Source organism: Talpa occidentalis, unplaced genomic scaffold (assembly GCF_014898055.3).
Source record: "Talpa occidentalis isolate TD23 unplaced genomic scaffold, MPIMG_talOcc4v2.1 talOcc4.13, whole genome shotgun sequence".
NCBI classification, from domain to species: Eukaryota; Metazoa; Chordata; class Mammalia; order Eulipotyphla; family Talpidae; genus Talpa; species Talpa occidentalis.
In genome coordinates, this window is record NW_023601322.1 from 12,019,584 (window position 1) to 12,047,114 (window position 27,531).

The 27,531-nt window shown below is 46.6% G+C and overlaps 1 protein-coding gene across 4 annotated transcripts in view; it reads right to left on the reverse strand.

Annotated features, from left to right (window-relative positions):
- NEDD4L (NEDD4 like E3 ubiquitin protein ligase) overlaps positions 1-27,531 on the reverse strand; it is a 301,987-nt gene that overhangs the window by 207,446 nt on the left and 67,010 nt on the right. For 3 of the 4 annotated variants that reach the window (XM_037508470.2, XM_054694014.1, XM_037508467.2), the window contains exon 2: positions 4,073-4,146. In XM_037508470.2, coding sequence (XP_037364367.2) covers positions 4,073-4,146 — 74 coding nt within the window. Of the gene's footprint in view, positions 1-769; positions 3,862-4,072; positions 4,147-27,531 lie in introns of those variants that run through there. The other variant, XM_054694015.1, reaches the window with a different exon arrangement.

Sequence of the window (27,531 nt, forward strand, 5' to 3'; positions counted from 1 at the left end):
CAGTAGAAGCCTGCCATCCAGTTTGGGGAAAATAGAGTTATAATTATAAAACAATTCAAGCATAAAGACAGCCACACAGGAAGCATGCAAGAGGGAAGGGCAGGCCAAAGAGGACAGGCCTGCTGGGCCTGACAGGGAGGCCTGCGTGTGAGAGATGACCACTACGCAGCAGATCTGCCCCGAATGTGAGGTGGGGCAGGGCGCATTCTCCAGACTGGGGACTGTAGAAGCCAAGACAGGGGCCAAGGGGCGTGTGCTACAGGCGGGGGTGGGGCTGCAGGGGAGCAAACCCCACCAAGAGGGCTGGGCACACCACTTCAGGGACTTTAATCCTCCACCTCAACAGGAGACTGGGACTATTCCTCAAGCAAGTGCAGACCAAAGCTTGCAGGTAGGAGAGTTACCTGCAGCAGGTCAGTGCCACAGTAAGAAGGCTCCATAGTAAGAAGGCTCCATGGAGGGTGGGGAGGGGTATAGACACGCCACCCACAGACACTGAGGCAGGATTCACCAAGGCCCTTCCTGGTGAATGGTGGACCAAGGATTCCCTGCACCTTGCTTTGTTATCTCATGAAAACGAGGGACCCATTTGCAAAGTGGGTACCCAGGCGTGCAATATTTCAACACAGTTTTACTTTGCCCTTGATGTTACTGGCCTTTTACACCTGGTCCACTTTTTGAAAGAGATTTTGCTCAGCTTTTTAAAACAACTTTTTTTAAATCGTGTAGCCTTTTTTTCATGACACGGGTCATTAACGATGAGACGTACTTGACTCGGCGTGGCTGCGGCCTCATTTACATCCTCTGTCCTGACGGCCCACTGGATTTAGCATTTGTTCCAGACAGAAGTGTCCCTGTTTAAATGACAGATTATGTGACTGCCCTTCTCCAGCCTCAGAGTACGGTCCAAAAGAAAACATCTTTCTCTGTTCCTGCTATTTTCCACCTAGTCCGACTGCTCAAATGTGCAAGCAACCGCTCAATTATCAAATCGTCTCTGAACAAAGTCTCCTTTAATACACCTAGACTGGAGGAAGCTGGAAAACGATCCCTGTTCTCAGCGCAGGACTGGGACGGAGAGCAGAAGAGAAGGGTATTCCGGGCACGGGCAGCTCAAGGGTAAATCAGCTGAGAGGTGGGCCTCAGCCCAGGGCCCCACCACCTCCAGTGCTGGGAGGGGGGCTTCAGCAGCCTCGGTGGGGGCCAGGCTCCTCCCAAGAGAGATGGAGGCTTTACTCTCCCCATTATGTTCACCCACTCCCTGAAGGACACATTCTATCCCCCCAACTCCAGTCTCCCCTCAAGGACCTCCCTATAAATACCACTCTCCACACACACCTAAGTCCTCCCCCACTTTCAGGTAAAGTGACCCAGAAAACTCCCTCAGAGGCAAAGGAGAGGGAGGCAGAGAGATCCAAGACTGTGTGGTTCCGTCCACTGCAAAGTTTTAGATGACGCTGCATGAAAGCCATCGATCCTTCTCTAGCCACTATCCTGTCAAGTACGGGGCCTACACCTACCCAGCCCTTCTGGGAAGGGAGGATGACAACAGAGGTAGAGGGAGCATGGGGAGCTTGCTGGCTTGGGGTTCAGAAGGACACAGAGCCAAGGGTCTTCTCGCTCCAGCGACAGGCAGTCAAGAATACTCACTGCCAAGCCTCTGCTCCCTCAAGACTGGGACCGCACCTGGGGTGCCCAGCACACACCACCTGGAGACTGACCACCGTTTCAACACTAACATCTGTGCCACACACAGCTTTGGAGGACCCCCCAGGACAACATGGAGAAGAACCCAGGGTGCTGGGGAAAGCAAGGCGCAAGAGGGTAGCCACTCCAGAGTGAACTGTCGACGTGGTGTGAACCTGCACCTGAGCTCACTCATTGGCAAATAGGTCCTTTAGAACTATGACATTTCACAGGAAGCTGGCACCTGAGGCACCTGAGGGAGGAAGGCACGCAGGGAGGATGGGGTGCTTGCTTTATTTAACCAGAGCATGAAGGACAAGACTAGGATTCAGAAGGCCTGGCTCATTTTCAAGCACTGGGCCCATTAAGGCAGAACGCTATTTCTCTTTCTAATGAGCATTTAAGGTATTATCAATATAGGTGACCCTTGAAGTCTGTGGGGTCAAAAATACTATACGTGCATTTTCTCTTCCTTATGATTTTCTTTTCTCAAGCTGACATTATTGCAAGAACACGGTATATTACACACAAAATATGTGCTGATCAACTACATAGGTTATTGGTTAGGCTTCCCATCAGGCTGTTAGTATTTATGATTTGGGAGACAAAGGTTTTATGTAGATTTTTAACTGCACTGAGGCTCTGTACCCTTAGCCCTATCTTTTTCAGGGGTCAGTGGTATTCCTTTGTGCCCTTTCTCTGAGCAATGACCCTGCCTCTCTTCACATAAATGGTAAAAGTTCAAGACTCTGCTGTGCTTGGTTCTTCAAAGATTGGGAGCCCAGTTCCATACTAATTTTAGCTTCAGATTTTCTTACCAGCCTGAGAAATATAATCTGTACTCATTTCACATTTTGATTTATGAAGGGTTTTGCATAAAATGAAACAAAATAAAATCAATGTTTTCCAAATCCAACTTCTTCCAAGCAAAGCTGTAAGATGCAAAGAGTATGTGGAAAGGCATTTTTGACATAAAGGCACAGTCTATGAGTACCATGCAAAAGTTGAAATCGAAAATCCAATTTGCCCAGTCTTGCTCTTGGTGCTCTGAAGCGGCAGGAGAAAGACACTAACATGTAAGATGTCTCTGTGTCCGCTAAATTTATGATCTGGTGAGCGACGAGTGAACTCAAGAGCATCAATGCAGCACATGGAATGCCCCTCAGTGTGACTCTGCCTCCCCACCACATCACCAGCAACTCAGGGGGGCCTCAAGGCCCCTGAGCTTGGGGTTTCCATGACAACTCATACAGCTAGTCCTCAGCCAATCTCCTGGGGCACAACTAAGTATGGAAACTCTTAGGTGTCTCTGTATTTAACTTGCACCAGCTGTACCTTTCTTCAGCATTTCTCTTGGTGCCATTTTAGAAAATGACCAATTTCTCTAATGAACAAAACTAAAAATGGGCACCGTGATAGGACAGGAAATAAAGAGGTCTGCCTACTAATGGCAGACAAGGGCTTGTTAGGGTATGCGGGAAACTGAGTTTACCTACACAGGAGGCTTGTTACTAAGAGTCCTCAGTGTCAGATTGAGGCACTGGCACCTGAGGACTCAACGGGCAATGGTACAGGGAACAGACAGGGTGGGCTCCGTGCTGTGAGAAAGGTGCTGGGGGGTGCTACTCCAGTCACTGTCCCAGCACCACCTGCTGCCATGACCTGGGCAAGGAATGACCTTTCTGGATTTAGGTTTTGCCAGCTAAGAAACAGGGGTGTTGGTGTAGAGAGCCTCTAATGTCTCCTCCACACCTAAAGTCTAAAGGGTCTTTGTTCCCCAATCTGTTCTGAAGCCTAGTTCCAAGTGGCTCCGACCTTACTTGGCTACGCAGCTCGCTGCAGAGAGCCAGGGGAACAGAGAGCCGTGGGGCTGTATAGGAATATCACATATAATACTCAAAAAGGCAAAACCCAGCAAGATCAGCCTGCTTCCTGCTGGTGCTGCTGTATAAGCCACAGAAAGTCACCGAAAGTCACCAAATTCATGCAAATCTCTTCATTCAGATTACTATACATGCCAAACAACATGAATCTCTCCTAAGAACAAAATGTCACTTTTATGTTTCACCAGGTTAGGCATTTAAAAAAAGAATAATATGTTAAAAGCAACACAGGCATATTACCAAACTGTATTTTTCTGAGAAAAACACAAATATGAAAACTTAATTTCTTCAGGAAATCTATCCCCATGAGGAAGCAGCCCACTAGCTGCTGTGATACCAGCTCAGGCCCTGCACGCAATACGTTCGCAGGACCAGACGCTGTGGAGGGGCTCAGCAGTCCTTGGCTCAAGAGACCACCAGGTGACTCGGGTGACTGCCTCAATTCAAAGTGTGCTCTTTGAACTCTTCAGAAGCTTGTAAAATAAAAACAAAAACAAACATACCTGGCTCCAAAGATGTCCTTCTTGGCGAGATCGATTCCAGAAACAACTTTCACTCTGAGAATACGGGACTCTCCCTGTTGAAGAGAGGAAAAGAGTGTTAAAATGGAGCTCCAACTGGAGGAAAGGATCCCTCCCCCAATGCAAAGTCAATGATTTCTCTTCAGCCCAGCACTGGGATACAAAACACATCAATCCAAGCATAAAGCATCCGCGATCTTTAGACCACAGATCACAAAGCAACATTCCAGCTCTAAAACCCCATGACCCCAGCAGCTGAAGCGATCCAGGTTAATTAAGCACCATTTAATGTAAAGTAGGTCATTCAGATCAATTCCTTCTGCCAGGAAAGGAAATATTGCCCAGTTGTACCAAGCATTCAAATACGAAACCACCAGAAAATACATAAGAAACCACCTAGATGTCCAAGTGCAGCAAGGTATCATAAATGGAATAAAGAATTCCTCCTTTGATAAAATAAAATAAAACTGAATTCCTCTTTTGAAGCTTATATGTGTGTATATGTGTAGAAAGAAATGTAATGTGGTAACATAATTCCTCAAAATGATAGTTTCAAAGCACTGGTGCTAGCAAGTAGAAATAACTCTGCAGTGCTAGTAAAAATCAGTAGCAGCATCCTAAATGGAAATCATCCCAAACCATCTCATTCATTCATTCATTCATTCATTCATTCACTCATCCATCTGCTTATTCATTCCAGTACTCTCTAGAGAGCCACTATGCACAAGGCACTTGAGGTGGGCCTGGAAACACACGCATGAGCATTCTCAGGGTCTGCTGAGTGACGAGCAGAGCGAAGGGCCCTGTTGGGGAACATTTCAGGACTAAGACACTGGGACAGATGAAATGGCGTAGGGGGAGGTGGCAGACAGAAGGCTGGGGTGACGCTCAGGTTCCCAATTAATGCCACTAAGCGCTAGCATAAACTGCAATCAGGGATTAAGTGGGATAGAAGGTGTCTTTGAAACAACCTGGTAGAAAAGAAGAGAGATGGCAATACAGATAAATGGGAGAGCTGGAGAGGTCGCTGTGCGTGCGAAGTATCCGGAAGAGAAGAAAAATGGACCAGGATGGAGCCTTTGGGAACACGAGCACTGAGAAGCAAGAGACCAGAAGTGCATCTGCTCGATGCATTTAATCAGTATCCAGGGGAGGGAACAAAAACCTAAATGACTCTTGGATTGTGGAATGTCCAGGGTGCTAAAGACAGAGGGCCGAACCACACGGAGAGCAGGGTGCTGCCGGGACGCAGATCAAGCACGCGTGTGCTAAGCTCTTTTACTCTGCAGGATTCACTCATCCCTGACCCAGGGCTGCCCGCATGTGCACCACAGCCCGGGCTGCAAACCCACTAAACATGAGGTTTCACACCCCTGTGCGCTTAGGATGCCCGTTCTACGAAGGCCTACGTGCATGTTGGGCAGGATCTGTAATACTGTGTTTCAAGAAAGACCCCTCGACAGCTTAACTGTCTCCAAACGTGTGCCAAGCTCCCTGGCTCAGCTCTCTCCCCTGATCTGTCTCTCGTAGGCTCACAAGCCTGGAAGGATCCTCAGCACAGGGTGCATCTAGATGAGGCTCTTTCTGTTTCTCACAGCAAGCTGTGCCCCACTGCCAATCTTGTGACATCTCCCATAGGCTACTTAGCCTTTTAATCCCACTGAAAACTGAAGCAGTTAGCTCCCCTCCTATATGGTGTAATCCCCTCTTAAAGTAAACGCCAACTATCCACACAGGAAAAGACCTAGAAAGGACAATGTAACAGTGACCACCTCCGGATCATGAGTAACTTCTTTCTGCTTATTTTTGTCTTTTTCCTTTTGAAACATTAAATATTTTTGTTTGGAAATGATGTTTTTGTAGAAATTTCAGAAAAATATATATAAGGATGAAAAAGAAATGAACAACTACAGGTTTTTAGGACTCCAGGCTTCCGTTTATCTAAAACCTAATTAAAATCTAACCCTCTTTTGTCACAAGAATGACAGACCGCCAAGTTATATTCTAGTCATTTCACAAAGATGCAGAAAGGGAGAAAGGGCTCCCTATGTAAGATCTAAGCAACAGCTGGCAGGTGGAAGGAACAGAGGGCCTTTATGGAGCACTTACTGTTTACCAGCAGCTGTTGCAGGAAATCTCTCTCTCAAGTTAAGGGGCATGGGCGCAGGAAAGAGAATATCGCTCTTTCAAAACATTTTTCATACATGCATTTCAGACATAGAGCAAAAACTTCTTATCTGTGTTTGCTCCAAATAACAAGTTTGCATATAGATAAGCCACCCCCAACCCTCGTCATTCTGTAAGGAAGCACATGACCAGGTGTGTGTGACTAATTTATCAGATGCGATGGGCCCCAGGCCGAGCAGTTGTACTTTCTGGAGCATTTTATTACTTTCATAAAATCTATGCACGACATTTTGGTCTCTGGTTATGACTCCAGTAGAATTAAATATTTAACCAAGGTGGATTATGACAGTTGAAAATATTATTGGAGACAGACTGTACAAGGCAGAGAAAGCACAGGAGGAGAAGAGGCGAGGCTGAAAAACCAGACAGTTCCACGAATTTCGGCTCTCTTCCTGTTATTGTTAACCTATTCTTTTGCATTGTTGTTGCATAACAGGGACATTACTGTGTGTTGCTTTTCCACATCATTTTCTTTTTCTTTTTTTTAAAGATTTATTTTATTTATTTATGTATACAAGAGCTGGGGTGTAGGCCAGAGGTGTTGGGGGGTAGCTTAGGCGGGTGAGAGGATTCACCAGAGACCGAGTGGGGAGCAGAACAGGCAGACTGACTGAAATGCACTGTTGAGGGGAGCAGCGAGCAAGTCAGGAGAGGTCTGCTGCGCCATGTGGATTGCTCCCTGGCCAGCCAGGCATCAAACTCATGCTGCAGAGGCTGCGGATTACTTCATAGTGTTGCGCCACCAGGAAGGCCCCTCCACATCATTCCCTAACTCTTCACCAAGACATAGAACAAGAGAACACCAGCCATAAATGACAGTGACACAGAAAAGTCCCAGCTTACAAACGAGGCTTCATTTGGAAGACAGTTGTCTGGGACTCAGCAGCCTCCTTATATAAGCCACATAAGTGGTTACCTGGTTGCCAGCCCCACCCACCAAGGCTATTAAATACGAATCCATCAAAATTGTTCAGGTGGTAAAATAAATGTCAAGTTCCAACTCAAAACTCCAGATAGTAGGATTTTCCTTTTGTCTTATGAATCTTTCTTGAGAAGGTAACGCTATTATTTTACCCTCATTCTTCACAACAGCAATTATCTGCTCCTTTCCCCTCAAAGAAAAAAGTGATATCTCTGTTGGGAAATAGTATTCTTCCTCCACAGGGATCCACTGCGCCCCTTGGCATCACCAACATCACCGCCCATGCGGACAAAGAAATCCTAAGTCAAGAACTTGCACGCCTCGGTCATTTTCTGTAAATTAATTTATGTGTTTACATTTCATATTCTGCTGAATATTTATAGTTCTAGCTATTACCCATGACACTGCTGCCTCCCAGTAAACATGTCCTGGATTCAATGAGATTGGTTAGCATTTTCTGTCCCACCGACATGTCTAAGCTACAGACGCATCCATAACTTTAGCTGCTTTAAAACCTAAGTCACTAACCTGCAAAGTACCCGCACTGCCTGCTGCACTGTAGATGCGTTCATCTCCCTACTCCCACCGACTCCTGCCCCAGCTGCAAGACAGATCTGGGTTCATGCTCGATATTCTCCTACCCCATCCCACCGACCCCATTACTTCACGCCACACTCCTGTCACCTCCAACTCTGGCTATACCCTGTCCTCTTTTTCCCACCCCAATTCCTGCCTCTAACCCTCTCTTGATGGGTTGCCTGCTGCCACTCCGTAACTTTTCTCTCAAGTTCTCCACCACTCTGACCTTGGAGTCACACCATCAGCAAAGAGGTGCTATTACGTGCATGGCATATGCTAGGAAAGGAGCACAACACTGAACAAGAGACAGTAAGCTCTTTCCTCGGGGGCTTACAAGCAACCTCAGAGGTTAGATGTGCAAATGCACAGACGGTACTTGGAACACAGGGGTAGGACTGAAGCGCAGATGTGTTTGGGGAGAACAGAGCTGCGGGTGGGAAATGAGAGGTGCCCAACACAGGGGCTGCATGCTCAGCTCAGATAACACTGTTGATAGCACCACCCCAACCCGCGGGACCACCCACCACAGCTGCTCACCACTGGCACCCCAACACGTAACACCCTAAACAGTGGAAAACATGGAAGGGAAAAAAATCACAGAAACACAGGATGCTGTGACACCAACATTTAGAGGACGGCCCTCCAGCAGGAATGCTTGAGGTGACCAACTTCCAGGAATTCTGTTGTGTGGTTTCAAAATATGTGCATGAATCCTTGACATTTCTCTCTTTAAGAGGAAGGGTTTAATTTCCCTTCATTGCTGGGGGTTGGACGTAGTGACTTTATTATAATAAGAAGAATGTGGAGCGCAGCGGTTGAGCGCTGGGTTGCGAAGCTGCCCACAGCCTCCGTTCGATTGCTCAAGAGGATCCCACATGGTGCGCACCTCTCCTGCCATCAGCAAAACCCTCCCGCGCTGACTGTACCCAGTGCATGCATGAAGAATGTGGAGGAAGTGACTGCGTGTTCATTTCAAGAGAAGGTCATAAAAGGCACTGGGCCTCTTCTCCCCACCCCCCCGACACCAGCCACTCTCTCTCCACTCACTCGGGGGGAAATCAGCTGTTGCTATGACGTCAGGACACTCAAGTAGCCCTACAGAAGGAGAGTCTCACATGGTGAGGAACTGAGGCCTCTGGCCAACCCCGCGGGAGTGCATCACCTTAAGTGGGTCTGCCAACCCCAGTCAAGTCCAGATGGCCGTGGCCCTGGCTGTCATCTTGACTACAGTCCCACGAGAGATTCTTGCCTGCTATCTGCCAGTTAACTCTGCAGGCTGTGTCAGAACCACACAGCTGAGCCATTTTTTTATTTCTTGATGTATAGAGACAGATAATGTTTGTTGTTTTAAGCTACTGAGTTTGGGGAGTATCTCTTCCACAGCCATGACTGATGAAGGCACGTGGAGAATCCCATGCAGTGGCTCACTCATGCAGTGCAGACTCACTCATCTCCTTGCTAAGTCAGGGTTTCGCTGTATCGGGACAATGTGTCAAAACGAGGAAAAGATACCAGTGAGAAATAAAGACTATTCTGTGTTTCTATCCTGTAAAATGTAGTGGCTTTTTTTTTTTTTTTAAGATTTATTTATTTATTTATGCCTAGAAGAGCTGGGGTGTAGGCCAGAGGAGTGGGCTGTGAGAGGATTCACCAGAGACAGAGTGGGGAGCAGAACAGGCAGAGCTACTGAAATACACTGCTGAGGGAGCAGCGGGCAGACAGGAGAGGTTTGCTGTGATGTAGTTCAGCTCCCTGGCAACAGATTGAACTCAGGCCATCAAGGTGGTGGCAGCGCTGAGATTTAACCCCTACACCACCAGAGCGCCCCCAAAACAGTGGCATTTTTAAGGCAGAAATTAGTGGCTAGCTCAATCTATATGTTTGATTTCTATATATCAGGAGATGCGTAGCACACAAGTAAGTACAGAATGACAGAAGTTTTACAACAGCAGTGGATGGTATTCTGTGGGAAGTTACAGGAGTAAGTAACAAATACGTGTGGGTTGGGGAGAGAGAAATAGGCCAGAAAGTTGGGAAAAACCTGATGAGTCACCATTTGAACTGGGCCTTTATGAATGAGGAAAAGAGAAACAAGCTTTCAGACAAAGGAAACATGAGGAGACCTGGAAATGGAGAGAAAGTTAGGGTGCAAGGAGATGAGGGAGGGGAGCCCTGGCTGGCTGCATCCTTGGTGCTGTGTGGGGCCAACACATTAGCAGAGGCAGTCCAGGCAGAGGACAGGGACGCTAATTACATGGTCTGTTTCACTGTCTGGCAGCTGAGCGCAATGGCTCTGGAGAGGAAGGACATGGGCCTGGTTCCAAAGCTATTCCTGGGGGAAGCAGCAGGGCTTGGGCACAGATGGGCTCTGCTGGGCAAAGGGAGAAAGCATCAACTCAAGTTTCCAGTTTCGGTGTCAGTGGGGCTGAAGCTATTCAATGAGAGCAAAGAAAGGAGTGGGTCTGAGGCTAAGGGGAATAAAAGGACTTGGGTTTCTTGGTCTGTTTATCTTCCCAGTACAGGTAGAGATGTCCAGGAGGCAGTCAGAAGTCAGAAACCAGAGCTGAGCACCAGGTCAGAAGTGAACACCCAGCACGGGAGGCCCGGCTCCTCCAGCCTGACCACTTGCTCAGGCATTTAAGTGAGAAATCACTGCAGTCTTTGTTTTCCTGATTAAGTCTTATTTTCTCAATGACACTCTATGGTTGCACTGTCCAATATAGCGGCAACTAGCCACATGAGGCCAAGTGTAATTAAAAATCAATCAAAATTAAAATCCAAAATTGAAATCCAATAGTCATCACATTTCAAGCGCTCCCTAGGCTTAGTGGCAGATAAAGAATATTTTCATAATCAAGAAAGTTTACTAGAGCATCACTGTCCAAGGGCACAGAATCAATGCAAGACTGCAGTGGGATTTGAACAACCTGGGAGGGAGGTTAGGAGGGAGGGAGGGAGGGAGCTCTGTTTAGTCCACTTAGAACACTCCTTAAGTTTTAGCCATGGAATTTCACTTTCTAGAAATGAAATTAGTGTTAGTGTAATCACATGTTCTGGGATAAAGATTTCCACTGAAATATTAAAGATCAGCATGCAAATTTATTGTCTACAAATAAATAGCTGAAAGTTCTAATCCAGTACATAGTGGATAGCCTAGTACAGTCTTCCTGCATCTACACATTTTTGAAAATCATTACACAGAGGAACAGCAGTGATCGCTGGACAGAGTGTGCAACAAAGGTCTGGAAGTTTTAGCTGATGAGTCTAGAAAAGGCTAGTATTATAGCAAGGTCAGCAAAAATCTTGCACTGCAGTCATAGAAAATGTATTTGGAAGCACAAGAATAAAACCCTAGCAGCATCACTGACATGCTAGAAATATTCAAAGAAGGGCTGGGTAAAGTAAAGGGAACTGAAACTCAGATTAACAGAGTGACTGACCACCGAGAAACTGGTTAAAGGGAGCCTAGGCGAGTGAAAACAGACCAGGTCAAAAGCGGGCCGGGAGGAAGGCCTTCTGACAGTGACATCCGGGCAAATGTGCCTGAACCACATGCTCCTGCTCCAAAAAGGCAAGGCTGCTGTAGGAGAGAAATTCCAGTGGACTCTCACTGCAGCGCCTTCAAATTTCTTTCAATTCTGATGTCACACCCACCCGTCTACCCCTACAACTGAACATTGTTCGAGTCATGCCTTCAACTGCTGGTGTTATATCCAAGTGACTTGAATGTCTTTTGTTTCTGACTTTTGCCCCACCTGCTGCTCTGCCACATCATCATCCCACATCACCTGTAGAACACACCTCTCAAGAAGAGATGGCAAAGCAGGTGGGCTCAGAGGTTACTGGAAAATGGGAGCTAGCAGTGGATGGTGGGTCAATGCCTGCTGAGTGACATGCAGACACTCCCCCACCACCCCCATGGCTTTGCCTCAGATATGACTCATGCAGATTTCAGCAAGAATGCAAATCCTTCCATGTATGTATAGATTAGCAATGTGCAAACCGTGAATGTCAAAAATCCACAGTAACAAGTTGGATTCCCGGTTGGCCAGGGAGAAACCCACATGGCGGGACAGACCTCTCCTGTCTCGCCCGCTGCTCCCCTCGGCAGTGTACTTTGGTCCGTCTGCTTATTCTGTTCCCTGCTCTTTCTCTGGTGGGTCCTCTCACCCCCCCATATCTCTGGTCTGTACCCCAATTCTTGTATAGAAATAAATAAATCTTTTAAAAAAATCCACAGTAATTCAGTGGCTATGGGGAGAGAAAGGTGCCACTGAACAGTATCTATGAAGCGATTGAGCTGGTAAGAGTTCCAGCTCAAAGGACAGAGTCACTCTCTCCCACTAATTAAAAATTCTCTTCTTACTAGAAGAGCTGGTAAGACTCCACGTAATGGTCTTCAAAGAATCCACTTACCAATGGCGCCTTTGTTCCCATCACTAATCATAAGACAGGAAACATTTTTAAATTCCTGCAAGATCACTATGACAAGAATATCTTGTGTTTATAGTTCTAAAAATGGCCATCACAAACAATGGCACTTTGTTGAAAGCCAGAAATCATAGCTCAAGATCAAAAGTGCTCTATTTTTCATGGCAGTCGGAAATGTGACCTCTCGCAATAACGTAAGTCTGGGTTCTGGGTGGAAAGCGTGGTTTGTCTAGAAGGGACTCAGAGAGGTCAGGGTTTCAGGAGGTGGGGCTGCAAAGGGCCCTCAAGAAGGTATTCCCCAGGGTGAGTTTCAGGGACCCAGCCCTGAATCTGACCTCAAAAGATCAGAAGTGGAATCACTCCAGCATGCGAAGGGGCTCCCTGCAGCTTGAAGAAGACACGTGTGAGCAAAGCTGGAAAGAAACTCATTCCAGTGTGAGTTTTTAGATCTCATGATGAGGAAACAGCCTGCTGGGTGGGTGGGAGGCTCTGCAGGCAAGTGGAGCAGATGCAAGTGCACTCAATGGGAGGCTGCCCGGCGAGTGTGCACAGAGAACCAGGACTTAGCTTGTCATTCACACACATGCTCCACAGTGGGGTGACTCCCATCTCTCTGTCCTAGCCCTGGAGCTCCAGGGCCTTGGACAGGCCCCTCCTCCCCCCCAAGCATGAGTAAACAGAAACCTCTCTCAGCATCTATTTTCCAAGCGCCACACCACCCGGCCTCAATCCAGTACCAGGACAACCACCACCCAAGTCCCACTTCCAGAAGGTGGCACCCAAGTCACCTGCACTGTGGGTGTCCCCAAATTCTTCAGCACTTTTCTGGGCTTGTGCCTACAAATAGCTTATGCGCTACAAGCTTAATGCTCAGAAAGTAATTCTCTCGAATTCCTGGGTAAGTCTGAAGATTTTGTACAACCCCCTCTCTGCTTCCGCTGAGCCTTCCTGCAGTCACGTGTTCCCTGACTCCCCAAAAGGGCACTGGACGCAAATGCCTGGGAAAAGCCAGGCCTTGGAAGGAGACTCTGGGGTTCTGGCGAAGACACCCAAGCTTCACAACTGGTTCTGTGAAATCACATCTGACCATGGCGGAGAGACCCTGCTGTCACCTCAGAGGGATGGCAGGCGTTGGGATGGGCAAAGTCCCAACTGGGAAAGCAAAATTACGCATCATGATACACAACATGCAGACTGGGCTGACAGTTTCTCCCTCTGCCACAAGCACCGATCTGCGATTTTTGCTGGATCTACTGGTCTTTTTGGTGTCATCTTAAGTATCATGGTTTTTTTTTCTGAAAATGTCTTCCCAGGCCTCCTGGGTAAGGCTTCCTTCAATAAGTGCCCACTATGCCCTGTATTTCCCCTTGCACCGTTTATTGCCATTGTTCTGTAAAAGTTAGCTCTCGTGCCCAGATATGACGCTCTCGGGGGCAGGGGCTAGACTGCAGATCCCAGGGAGGAGCAGGATAGTGGCCCAAGACCACAACACTCAAGGCCAGAGCAGCCTCGTAGCTCGCTCCACACCGCGTACCCAGACTGAAGAGCTGAGTGCCCAAATGTTTCCAGGAACATTAGCCTAAAGCAACGTTCCAGAGAGAACTAATAAATGCTCTGTGAGCATCTAGGAGAAAATAAACTACCGATAGTATTTGGTAAGAGCAAGACAAGATTAGTCAACGTATCCCTTTTCCAATAACGTTCTATGCTCCTGGGCAGGCAGCACGCTGGATACATGATGCAGGCTTGGGGCAAACTACACCCTTCTAGACAAGATGATGACATGAAGGTGCACCGATTACTGAAGCTGGGGAGAGGGGTGCTTAGTTGGACCCAGCTGCTACCTCCTATCCAAAGCCTGATCATTAGAAAACTCCAGGGAGATCTAGGGTGGGATAATATATTGGGGCTCTATTATTCGCTCCATCCTGGGCAACATCGTAAGCCAAGGAATTTGGATGAGGCAGGCTAATCCAATTTGTAGTTAATCTACACAATTAAATGATTAAATGTCACATGACTGAATCAGAACCCAAGAAGATTTCATCACAATGGGTGACGGGTCAAGTCTCACAGGGTGGGGCTTTATAGTGGTGTGTGTGGCTCAGCGGCTCAAGTCAACACAGAAGGGCAGGATGAGAGTGCATCAAAAGTGGGGGGTTATCTTTGGGGTTGTATTTTCTCAAGCCCAATGTGACCTGACACTATGACAGTGCAGCATTATCCCAAGTCCAGGGCCAGGAATGCCATCATGCCCTGGGTTGGGTTATGTTCAAACCCAAGACTCAGGACCTGGATGGGAGGTGGTGGTATTTTTGTTTTGATTTGCAAGTCAAGAGGACAAAATCTATCCAGCAGAGCACTGAGCAACGTATCAGAAGGTGAGGGTGTTCTCCATGAACAGGCTTGAAAAGCCAAGGTACGCTGTCACATGAAAGGACAGGAGAAGAGCAATTTGTAGAGGAAGTCATCCTTTATATAAAAGGAGGCAGAAAGGCCTGCACAGACACACAAATTCTTTGCATAAGTAAAAGGCAAACTCTATAAGGACCAAGAAACTGGCACCACTGGCTGGCTTTAAGGACAAGAACTATTGGGTTGTTGGAAAAGTCATGAGGTATTTTTTCTACGTTTTCAATGCAAAAAATGCATCATGACTTTTCCAACCCAATAGTGGGCCAAAGACAGACAACACATGCATGCACGCACACACACGAGAGAGACAATTTTCACAGCAGCCTTCTTTACTCTTTTAACTTAGAACCACTTAAGTGTATGAACACCTCAAAAAAAAAGTTTATAAATAGCCAGAATAACTAATAAACCAACAAATGACACATGAAGATTTAGGAATGGTTAACCTGTTGTCTGTTTTTTAAGGACCAGATCCTATCTGCAGGAGGGGTGTGGGGTGGCAGAAGCAAGCTCTCTTTAAGTTAGGTGGCTGCAAAGAGCAAATCTCAAGCCAAGCAGTGCGAGCTGGAAGGCAGATGCACCGTAGTGCAGGGCAGGAACTCTGGTCAAACAGGGCATATGTGCTCCTGGGGCAGCCAGCTAGCTGGTCAGCACTGGCGTGAGAGGAAGGCCACCACCTGTCAGAACACTCATCGGGGTTGGTAAATGAACCATGTGGGCCCCAGAGTCTCTTCCCAACTCTGAGATGGATTTTGTGATTTTCCAAAACTGCACATGAGGAGCCAAGAACTGAGTCCCCATGGATGTATGTATGCAAGACCACACAACACTCAGTGTGCACTGATATTCCTCTAAGACAACATGGGGATAATCGTGACAATCCTCATCTACCTCACAGCCAAACACAAACAATTACTCGTTGATCATTATGCTTCCTTCCTTGCACCAGAGTTTCAAAACAGCATGAATAAAATAACCAATAAGATCATTTGAAAAAATATGGGAGGGGCCTTTTTAAATTAGTCTTACTCCACATCATCTTCCAAAAGATTCTTGGGGGTTAACTGGCTCTCCGTGACATGCTGAAATCTCCTCTCATGAAGGACACAGAGTCTCCTACAGCAGCCGGTCACTAGACTGACCCTAAGAGACACAGGAAGGGAAGGGCAGGAAAGCAGTGCAGGAGGCCACGGGATCAAGGGGTGGCTGGAGTCAGCCTGCCGCTGCACAAAGGCTCCACTGAAGCAACTCAGAAAAATAGCATCAGCAGCTGGGTGAGTCAAGACAAACCCCATCTAGGGAAAAAACCACCAACAGCATTGCTCCATCAGGAACTTCAAGGGCCATGTACCCAGTGCCACATGCCTAGATGAGCAGGAGGTGTGCCCACAGGACGGCAGATCCTGGCAGTGACATGGGAGCAGGCGCCCGGGCAACTGTACAAGGCCAGCGGCCCAGAGAGCAACTCTGCAGCCATCCCACACACTCACTCTTTCCCATCACCCTGTGGCTGAGTGAGGCTCATCTTTTTTTTTTTTTTAAGATTTATTTACGTATGCATGCAAGAGCTGGGGTGGAGGTCAGAGGTGCAGGGGGGTGAGAGGATTCACCAGAGTGAGTTGGGAGCAGAACAGGTGGATCCACTGAAACACTGCTGAGGGGAGCAGCGGGTGCGACAGGAGAGGTCTGCTGTGCCGTGTGGGCTGTGGGTCGGGGATCGAAATGCCAATAGCTTCATAGTGCTGAAACTTAACCCCTTGTGCCACCAGGGAGGCCCAGGGAGGCTTATCTTGATCCACCCACCAGCTGTCAGGACACCTGAGGCAAGACCAGGTTATCCCACACACAGTTGGTACTTGGTTTCATTCTCTTGCACCAGCTCCACTTACATGCAGATTTTCTTGTAAACAGAAGACATAAACTTCAGTAAATAGACAGTACTATCGACGCTTTTTCTCTTCCTTGTGACCTCTTACCATTTTCTTTTTTCTAACTTTCCTTACTGTGAATATACTGATGATAATACATGTAACCTACAAAATATGCATTGATCCACATAAAGTGATCAGTAAGGCTTGCAGTCACTGCAGGCTATTAGTTGTTAAGCTTTGGGGATTCATAAGTCAGACACAGGTTTTTGATTATGTGCAGTGTTGGCAGCCCCTGCCCCCACATTCAAGGGTCAGCTGTACCTGAGACAAAGCCTTCACTAGCCTCATTTAAGAGAAGAGTAATCTGCGTGCATTGATCCAGCCAACTTGAGTTGGCTAGAATCGCCATTTCTATAGCTTCACTTGCTTAAAATGTGCAAATGTGCATTATCAGAGTTGACATTTCAGCTGAGACTCATTAGCCAGCAAAGCCATTTTATTACAAAGACATAACTCATGTCAACAACTCATTATTGAGGTAGAGACTGAAAAATTCTATTTCCTTAGCTTATCGAATTTTGCCTTGTGTTTTAAATCATAGATTTTTTTTAAAAGCACAGCGGAAATCATTTCCCCAGAGTAACACATAAGACAAAAGGACTTCATCTCAGGACTATTTAAATTTGAAACTATCAAAGCCAAGTGTTTTTTTTTTTTTTTTTTTTTGGCATTGTTAAAAAACTACATCATCCCAATTACCCTGTGAGTGAGTACCCCTTCAAAAAAAGATGTAGCATTAAATACTCTCTGTATTACATATTAAATTGTATGTTGAATGCTGGGCTGTGCTGGTATACCTCTCTATAAGTAAGCCCATCTGATTTATTCCTTTCCCAATAATAATTTATGAAGCTTCAAAAATAATTTATTTTTGAATTGGCCTAATATGGATTTTACAGACTATAGAAAGGGAGAAATTCCAAAATGAAGTAATTCCTTTTTCCACCTATGTGAGCACACACACTTCCCCATTTCAGAACTGCACCTGAAACGTACGAGACCCTCACAAACATGATGGATGTCGTGAATAATATTTGGGTTTAACTGATTCTGCACTGGCAGCTGCTTCTATGCATTTGGGAAACTGCAATCCCAGGTTCCAGATGGTGGCTGGGACTCAGCAGGTGTTAAAAGAAGCTGGTTGTCACAGGTTGGGGCCCTGTGGTCACACACACATCTCCTTCCTCACCCCACAGTTCTCTCTTGAAACAAAGTTCAGAGAGAAGACGATTCTATGGAGCCCAAAGAACATACCGGCAGTCCTTGCTTTGCACACACCCAAGTTCACTGACTACAGATTGGTGTAAAGCAAGGACTGCCTGTTACAGTTATCGTTTTAAAGAACTTTTCTCTAAACCATTCTAAGGACCATGTCATGTACCCACTTCTTACTTTAAGGGTTTTCTGTGGAATATTTTGTTCCTTTTGCATTTATTGCTCAATCTCTATTTAATGCCATTTTCCCCCTAAAGTTTGAAATTAATGTTTCATTTGGATGCCAAGTACTTTGTACTTGGTGTTGACGGTCGATGTTTAACCAAGTTAGGCATCTCATTTTCCTCTGAATCTTTATACTTGTGCCCTCGGAGACACAAAGGCTAACCTCTTCCCACTTGCATTTTAAATCTCTTCAACACAGGCTCTGGACACATTTCATACCTTTCGCAAAGCCTCTGCTGTTCCTTAGGTGCAGCTACAAAGAGCCTGCTACATTTATGAGGGTGTTTTCTTCTAAGTTACTATCCAATGGGAGGCTGTATAAAGACAGAAACCAGGATCCATCCACAGAACATGGAGGCTTATTTGTGACACAGCCATTCCATCAGCAAGTCTTGGTGACTCACCCCAGTGAGTCAGTGACAAGGGACCTCAAGTCAGGGCCCCTTCCAGAACCTCGATCTGCTCATTTGACCTTCCCTCCCACCCCAACAAACTGAGGATGCAGGAAGACCATCAGCTACCCTTCACAAGACTGTTCCTCACCAAGAAATGATGGTACCTAGTCCTGCAATTTCTGCATTTCTAAGAACCAAAGGACCAGCATGGAAAACTTTCTGATAGTGTCAGTTTTCCTGGAAGTCTCGGTGAGTAAGAAGGTGGGTCTCAAGTGTGGACCCCCAACTACCAATACTGACACCACCTGGTAACTTGGTGGAAAGGCTCATTCTCAGGCCCCACCCCAGACCTCCAGGATCTGACTCTCCCAGGGTGGGGTACAGCACCTGTCTTTACAAGCTCAGTGTGATTCTGAAGGATAATAAAGTTGGAGAAATAATGTTTCATGAAAACAAACAAGGAACTCTCAGCAGAGTGAAAGGTGCACTATGCACCTGCCTTTAAGACTCACTGTTTGGGCCTCCCTGGTGGCGCAAGGGGTTAAGCACAGCACTATGAAGTTATCTGCAGCCTCTGCAGCACAAGTTCAATCCCCGGGCAAGGAGCTACCCACATGGTGCAGCAGACCTCTCCTGTCTCGCCAGCTGCTCCCCTCATCAGTGTATTTCAGTCAGTCTGGCTGTTCTGTTCTGCACTCTGTCTCTGGTGAATCCTCTCACTCCCCCGCACCTCTGGCCTATACCCCAATTCTTGTATTTGTAAATAAATAAATCTTTTTTAAAAAAAATAAAGAATGGCTTTGGGAAAGTGCCTGAGGAATGCAGGTCTGGCAAAGGAAGAGCTCCAGAGAGCAAGGTTGTTAATCACCAGAACACCACACTTGGGAAGTTATGAAATCCCCTGTAGGGGGTTTTTCAAAGTAGATTAGATTCCAATCTCTCCCTGGCTGAGGTGTGGCCTGAACTCCTTTACACAGTCAAACAAAGTTCAGAGTATTCTGTAGCTGGAGTCAGGGGATGTCACTGGAGGCTTATTTGTCACCCACCCGAGTTCACTGACTACGGATTGGTGAAAAGCAAGGACTGTCTGTTACAGTTATCGTTTTAGAGAACTTTTCTCTAAACCATTCTAAGGACTACGTCATGTGCCCACTTCTTACTTTAAGGGTTTTCTGTGGAATATTTTGTTCCTTTTGCATTTATTGCTCAATCTCTATTTAATGCTATTTTCCCCTAAAGTTTGAATTTATCAAAATTTATCAAATAAATTATCAAAAAAATTTATCAAATAAATTTATCAAATAAATTTATCAATTTATTAAAAACAAAGGCCCAGGACAGACCAGCAGGTATATGGATGTATTAATTCCACAATTCAAAGGTGCCACCTCTTCACAGAGTGCTGCTATTCAGCTATTTGCACTTAAATCTTCATCAAATTCTTTCAACAGCAAATAAAGAAACACTATTAAATGTTAATGAAAAAGCCACCTTCCTCCCCCCCCAAAAAACTATCTAACATTCTGCTCAATATCCAGTTCTAGAAAGTGTTTAATTGCTTAGAAATTAGAAAGAGGTTATCATCCCCAGCAAAGATTCATTTCTCATATCATTTCCCATACAATTTGAGAGAAAGGTTCACAGATACCTATTTCTTTTTCATTCAAGAAAGCAAATTCATAGTGTTCATACATTTTAAAGCCAATCATTTCTTAATATACCCACCACTTAAGAAAGCCAATCAGGCCTATTGAGGCTTGTTCCTAAACAGTTCACAACCCTGAGGTTTGAACAAAATCCTTCCACAGAGCTGTAAACTAGGTCAACCATGCTAGAGATGAATTACTCGCTCAAATCTGGAAGTAACACAAAACGACTCTGGACTATGGGTGAATTGGCAGTTTTCAAATACCGCAGGAAGGTAAAGTCTCCTCCCCCAGCAAGAAACGTCTTACCAGGTGGCATTAATTCCTTAAATGCGCCAGGTCTCCTCGTTTAAAAGATACACCAAGCATTCAAGTGAGATAAAGCTGGAAACTCAAGGGCAGAGGCAGATCTGGAGAGTATGCGGAAGTCTTGGCTGCCACCAATGGTAACTTTCCACTGCCAGGTGACAAGGTGAAAGGCGAGTGCCTCTAACTCTGTTGCAGACCCCAGACCGGCTTCTCTCTGGAAGAGCCATGCTCTTCTCCCAGCTCGCTTCACATCACAGGTACCTGAAGAAGGTGCTCACGCAGTGCAGTTCCTCTGAGCCTCACCTGTACCTCTGCAGGTAATTCTGCAGGGCACGTAATAAGAAAACTGCATGTAAGGTAACGTGACAGTCAACGCCCCTCTACCTTCAGTAAATGTTTAGACACGCTGCCTTAAAGTAATAATCCTTTCCCTAGGTCATCCTTTCCCTGTGACACTTCCTCCTCGGCCACCTTCAGGCGTGCAACCATACAGCTGGTGGTAGCTTTCTCCGGAAGAATCTGCACTGTTTGAATGGAGACAAGTAGATCAGGAGCCTCACTGATGGGTGTTATTTTACCAAGTGATATTTAAATTCATACCAACTTCTTAGAGCAACCAAATCAAAAAAGCTTAAAGTACCCCAAACACAGATTTCCCTTCCTTCCAAGAAAAATCAAAAAAATCCACTGCATGTTGGTCTATCTTCACAAAAAGTATAAAATTCAGTCAGTGTTTTGGTTGGAATTAAGTCCACAATCCTCCCCCCAAGTTCATATGTGGAAGCCCTAAGCCCTTCTTCCCTGTACCTCAGAATGTTTAACTAACCGCATTAAGAATGAATCTTTTTCTTTCTGTAGATTTCCCCCACTTCACACTGACGGTGCTTCTCTCTCATCTCTGAATTTCTGAAGTTAGAGGAGCCTAAGGCAATCTGACCGGTGGCCTTGTTAAAGGCTGGAGAGAGATAGACACCAGAGGCACACGCACAGGGAGAGGAAAAAGCACACGAGGACAAAGGGAAGTGACAGCCGTGTGCAAGCCTGGGGGAGCAGCCTCCGAAGCAATGACCCAGCAGCACCTTGATCTTGGACCTCCAGCCTCCAGAATGTGGAAATAAAGAAAATCTAAGTAAAGGCACCCCCAGTGGCTGCCTGAATGCCAAGCATCTCTGCCCATATCCACCTCAGCCACCCCACCCAGTCATGCTGAACCTCGCCACCACCCCCCAGCTGCAAACACCCACACCCAGTCCCCCTTCTCTCCAGCAACCACGCAGGTAGAGCCAAAGTGAACTCAACAGTTGATGCAACACACCATTATCAGGCTCCTACCTGGCGCCCGACCACAGGACTTGTCCTGCTCTATGTCATATGAACTACAGTTGACACTGAACAGCACAGGTCTGGAAGTTTGGATCCACTCCTACACAGAGGGTTTTTTCTATCCACGAGTCCTATGTTCACAGATCCAACCACCCCCAGAGGTCGGTGGGCTGGATACGCTGAAGTCCAACCTTCAGATAGGAAGGGCCAACTGGAAGGGACGTGGGCATCCTAAATCCAATCCCCACGGATAGCAAGGGATGAGTGTAAAGTTTTCAGGGAGTCAAAAGCTGTATGTGGATTGTAGGTGGGGGTCAGCTCCCCCCACCAGCTGTCATTCCCTCCTTCCCATGTGTGAAACAACATAGAGCCTCTGGCTGCAAAATTCTAGGCTGGCCCCTGGGTCCCTTCCTTCTCCCTTCCTTGCACAGCTGTGGAAATCCTCTGGCTCACCTATTGCTCAGCTGACCAGCGTGACTTCTTCATAGTGACCATGAGCAGGAAGACTGTGCAAGTGCAGGTGGGCGAGGCACAGCTGACCAGAGTTCTGAGAACATAACAGCATCCTCGTGTTGCCTCTCCCGCTGATCTCCTTAGCTTACGCTGTGACCTTCCAGCAGCGCCGTGCCCTACCACGGAGACCTCAGGACGTGTTGCTGCGGCCCAGTCTGCCCCGAGTGCCTCAGGTGAGGAGGAAATACAGAAGTAAGCTAAGTCACTGTAGGGACAGGAATGGGCACAGTGCAGGTTTTCTGATCCCATGCAGACCGGGTCAAGGAGGAGTCAGAGTCCTCAGTGGTTTTGCAGGCTTTTATTGGGATTACCAGGTACATGGAGGCAGGGGTGCTGGGGGGCCGGGAGGCTGGCAGGCCTCCCAGCCCCCAGCAAATCCACACTCTCTCTGGGCTCTCTGGCGTTCTCTGCTTCTACTTCTTTGCTTCTCTCTCGGCTTCTCTTCGGCTTCTATTGGCATCCCCATGACGCTGCCCTTAAAAGCCCAGTCTCAGCCCAGGTGAATCTCATCTACCTATGCCCACACCCCACTCCAGGTGCCGCCATCAGGCATGCATTCAAGTCCTCAAGGATCCATCATCTATCCTGATGGCGGGAAGGCAGAAAAGCCTGACATTTTCTTCACCTAACAGTCACCCTTTCAAGAAAGGCAGACATGTGTAGTTCAAGAGATAATACATGGTGCATCCCAACCCTTTGGAGAGAGTAGGTGGCTGGTATCTATTGAACGAGGTTGAATGGAATGGTATATGTGGGTCAAGAGCCAAGGGACACTTTTAGTTACTTAACCTGGGGCACACCAGCAAGCCTGTTTATCCATCCATGGGGTATAAGGCTTTATCTTGAGAGTTGCCAGGAGGGCTGAGGTGACACTTCTGAGGCAGTTAGGGCAGGAAGCTCGCCCACAAGAGGGTGCTGATGCAGGTCATCCCCAGGTCCAGCAGGGAGCTAGAAACTTGCCCACTTCTGTGTCCTGCCTTTTCTCCATCAATAGGGTGATTTTCAGTTCTGATTCAAACCCATGGTCTGTTCTCTCCTTTTGCAACCTAATTTCTAAAGAATCTGCCACCAGATATTGGTGGCTTCATAATAAACACCTGGCAGGGATAATGGGTCTTCTTAAATGGGGTAAAAACAATTAGAAAAAAAGTGATGAGAGGTGAAATTGGTAATTTTCAAACTCCTTCTGTTGCTGCAGAGGATGAGAATTTAAATTCTCTTTTGAGTCTTCATTACTGGGCCTCAACATTCCTAAAATACCTGGCATTACGATGGTAAGTTGAAAGAGAGTGTCCTGAACAGAGTCAGTGAAGCCTGTCCTGAAAAATATATTAAATGCAGTTGTTTCTACAAAACAATACAAGGGAATATCCCCCAAACTCTTTTTATATAAGCTGGACTTTAAATCTTCTACCAGCTACATGACCTGAGCTGATTTGCCAGGCTGTGGATGTCAGAAATATCTGTCAGGATCATCTGCCTGAATGGAAGATGCGTGATAGTCCATCTAAAAACTGAACAAAGTTGTAGACGTGAAATCAGCATCAGCATTTAAAGATGGGTCATTTGATTCAATTAGTTTTGTAAGGGAAAAAGGCAGCCAAACAGGCACCTGTTCCTACTGCATTTATCAGACTTTGCCAAGCCCACCACCTTATTCTTGCTCATAAAACAGGGCTGCTTTGTCTTCACACCCGGGAGTTTCAGCAGAGAGCAGCTTCGGATGCAAAAGCCCAGCCAGGTGACTAACCACTGTGCAGCTTCTGAGATTATTTCAGTTTTAATTTGAAATTTAGAAACTGGGAATAGGTGAGCAAAAATTGTCACCTGTTCATATCCACTGCATTCTAACACATTTTCACGCCACTGGTCACATAACACATAAATATTCCTAACACAAGCTTGGAAGGAGAAACAGAACCTTTTCAAAAGACTGACACCGTCAGGAAATTGTGAGCTGCTTTCAGAGTATGAATGATGAGCCCAGAGTAAGCCCACACCAAGTGAAGTGATGTAGCACTTACAAATTTAAAAAACAAAAAAAGCCAGACTGTAGATGCACTCACTCAAAGAGAGAAGGACAGTCCCATCAGGTGTGCCCTCCCTGACCTCCAGCAGGGAGAGATTCCAAATGGCCCTGAAGGCCCCTCCTTTCGATGAGTCACCAGGATCCTAAGGAGCAGACTTAGAGATGACCCTCTGGGCCAAGACAACTTCCCAGTCAGCTAATCAGGAAAATGCTGATGTCATCCTCCTACCCAAGAGGAAACCCAGGCCCAGAGGGGAGAAACTCAAGCATGGCCAGTGACGGGGAGCAGAGACCCTAAGTCCACAAAGCCATGTTCTGCCCCCACTGAGCTCCCATCACCATCCCCGTGGTCAACCTGATGGTGGCATTTACAGCCTGGTGAACCCTGAACACTCCGAGGCTGCCAGTCATCTCAGAAAACCAAGCAACGACCCGAGCAGAGGCAATTCCACCTGTGGATCCTCCAGTGGCAACCGCTGAGGGTTGCACAAAGGATTCATTCAGCAGAACTCTGCCGTGCAAGGGGGCATGGATGGATTCCATGAGGAAGGCATTCCCCCTCTGAGAAAAACTCTCAAAATACACCAGTGAAAATGGAAAGGAATCCTTTGCTTGGAAATGGACAAAGGAATCCATTGATTACTATACAATCTGATTGGAATCTTTACAGCACACAGCACCAGTCTGCATTTTTGTAATATGAAGAGGGAACATGCTACATACTTCCTCGTGCTGGTGACTCTGTATGGGGCCAACCGTGAGCTTTTATGAGCCTCAGGAATTATGATTTTAATCAAGACAAAAAATTCACCAAACAAAACTCCAGTGGTTTTGTGATCTCTGCGAGTGAATCTCCTACTAAACATTCACCCTGTGGGACTGTGTGCTCCGTTCTGCATGACACGGGCACCCTCTAAGACCTGGTTTAGGTTTTTCATGGCTCCATCCACCTTCTGGGGGCTCCAACCCAGTCTAGGCACCAACATCTCTCACCCTGACGGCCTGAGAGCACCCAAATGTGTCCCTGCCTCTGCTCCTGACTTCTTCTCATGCAATGAAGAGGGAACCAGAGCAATGGATCAAATATAGATCCATCATGTCAACACTGAGTTTGGGGGCCCGACCAGAATCTGCAGGGCACCTGCACAATCTTCCTTCGCCTGTGCAACTCACCAGCCTCCCCTCTGGCTCCTCCCACCCACACACACTACTCTTTAGTCACACTCTATTCCTGGGGATGTTCTGCAGTTCTCATTAAGTTTCCCCTTTGGGGGGTGGGTGAGGAAGGAAGCAGATGTGAACACATGTGTGCTAAGGAGAGCTCCATCAACACAGCTGGCTCAATCCAGGCAGTTCTATTCTGCTCCACCAGAACACAGGTGACTTTATTATCAAGCAAGGCAGACAAAAGATGTACTTGACCCTTAGTCTGTCCCTAAACACTACTCAATTTAGGGCTTTCTCACCATACTCCTTCACTTTCCATCAACCTTAAACCTGAAGACTTAGAGTCCTCTTATTCCATAAACGTTTCCCTCAAATCATCATGTCAAAGTCTCCCTTCTGTGACTATCCGTTATAACCGCTGGAGGAACACCCAGGCCCCCACCCAGATCTCCCATTTCCTGTGTCTCTAACAAAACCTAAGTCCTAGGAAGACAAAGAACCCCACTTCTACCTCTTTGGGTTATCCCAACCCCTCCCCAAATCCCGCCTGAATTTTGGGGAGGGAATGCCCCAAAATTATTTGGCCTGACCAATAAACATGTACTTGTGCCAGTGCCCCAGCGGGCCAGCCAGTGGTCATTAAAACCACTTTATCAGTAGCTTAGTCAGGAAGAGATTATCTCAGCGGCAGGACACGGAGTAAGGTTCTTACTTGAAAACCCATTTTCTCTGCTCAATTGTCCCTGAAGCACTTTCTTCGCCAACTGATTAAGTGCAAGAACCTGCTTCCCATGGAGAGCCAAAATTGTTATTAACATCCACAATGAAAACACAAGAAATACCCACAGCATGAGTGGTTACCTTCATTATTTACTTGCTGTACCTCCAAGACACAAGAAGTTTCAAACTGAGTTTACATTCATAGCCTGCCTTGGGCTCCTAGTGGATTGAATGGGTCCCTGACAGCTGGGCTGGCACCTCCAGATGCTGGTATTTGGCCACGGGGGGCAGTGAGTGTTCAGCCTCCTGGTCAGCCACCCCAGTGCTATTGATATCAGTGAGCAAAATGAAAATCAAGGGTCTTTCTTCAGGAAACTTGGGCAACTGTTTGAAAAACCAGGACTTTCCCTCAGTGAATCATGCTTCCATCCTTCCCAAACCGGCTCTTGCTTCTGGCTTCTCTGTCATTAGAAGTGTGACCCACAGACAAACAAAACAATCCCACAAATCAAGGCAGAAAGGAACATTCACATCCACCCACCAGGAATACCAATGAAGAAAACTTTGTAAATGTGTTAATTCCCCAAGAAAAGCCAAGAACCAGTGGGGAATTTACTAGAAAGAACTTGGCTGCAGCCAAGTATGCCAAAGGTTACTTTTTGCAGAAAGCCTGAGATCACAACTTGGAACTTCACAGTTGCTATGCACGAACACAGCTTCTAGAAATGAAGAGGGTGATTTTTGTCTTTTAGAGGGTGTCCATCTCCATGTCTGACTTACAATCAGATGGGAGTCAAAACTAAGAGACATAGCACCACCAACACCACAGTCTTGGAGTCTCAGAGGAAGCAGAAGCACTCTTGTTTGCAATAAACTTTGTTTAAAAAGCACTTTCCCTGAATAAGAAAGAAGTCCAACATGACGCCAAAGTCACTACAGACCTCAAGATGTTGGGCAACGTGCCATATCATCATCCCTCCCCGTCCATCCTCCAGGTTCTGGAAGACTCCTTCACTCATTTCACACTCCAAACTGGCATTATAGCAGAGGCTAGCATCAGACAAACAAGAAACCGCCTACCAAGAAACAAACAATAAGCAGGTAATTCCACTAAAATGTGAAATGGCTGACTTGAGAATCTCAAGGGCACAGTCCCACGGCATGACCCCTAATTGCAAAAGAAAGGAAAAACGTGGTTCTGAAATTTCATTTACGAAATGGAATGGGTTTGATTCATTTGGGTGACAAATGGCAGCCAAATTCAGAATAGAAAGCACAATCTTTCTCTACCTCTGGGAGACTAGTGATGGGAATTAAATCACCTCATACTTGACTTGTAGGAAGCTTCGATCCTCCAATTGCATAAAGGGAATGCTTAATGCACTAGCATTTTCATCATTATCCTAAAATGCACGTAAGGCAAACTGGTGTGTG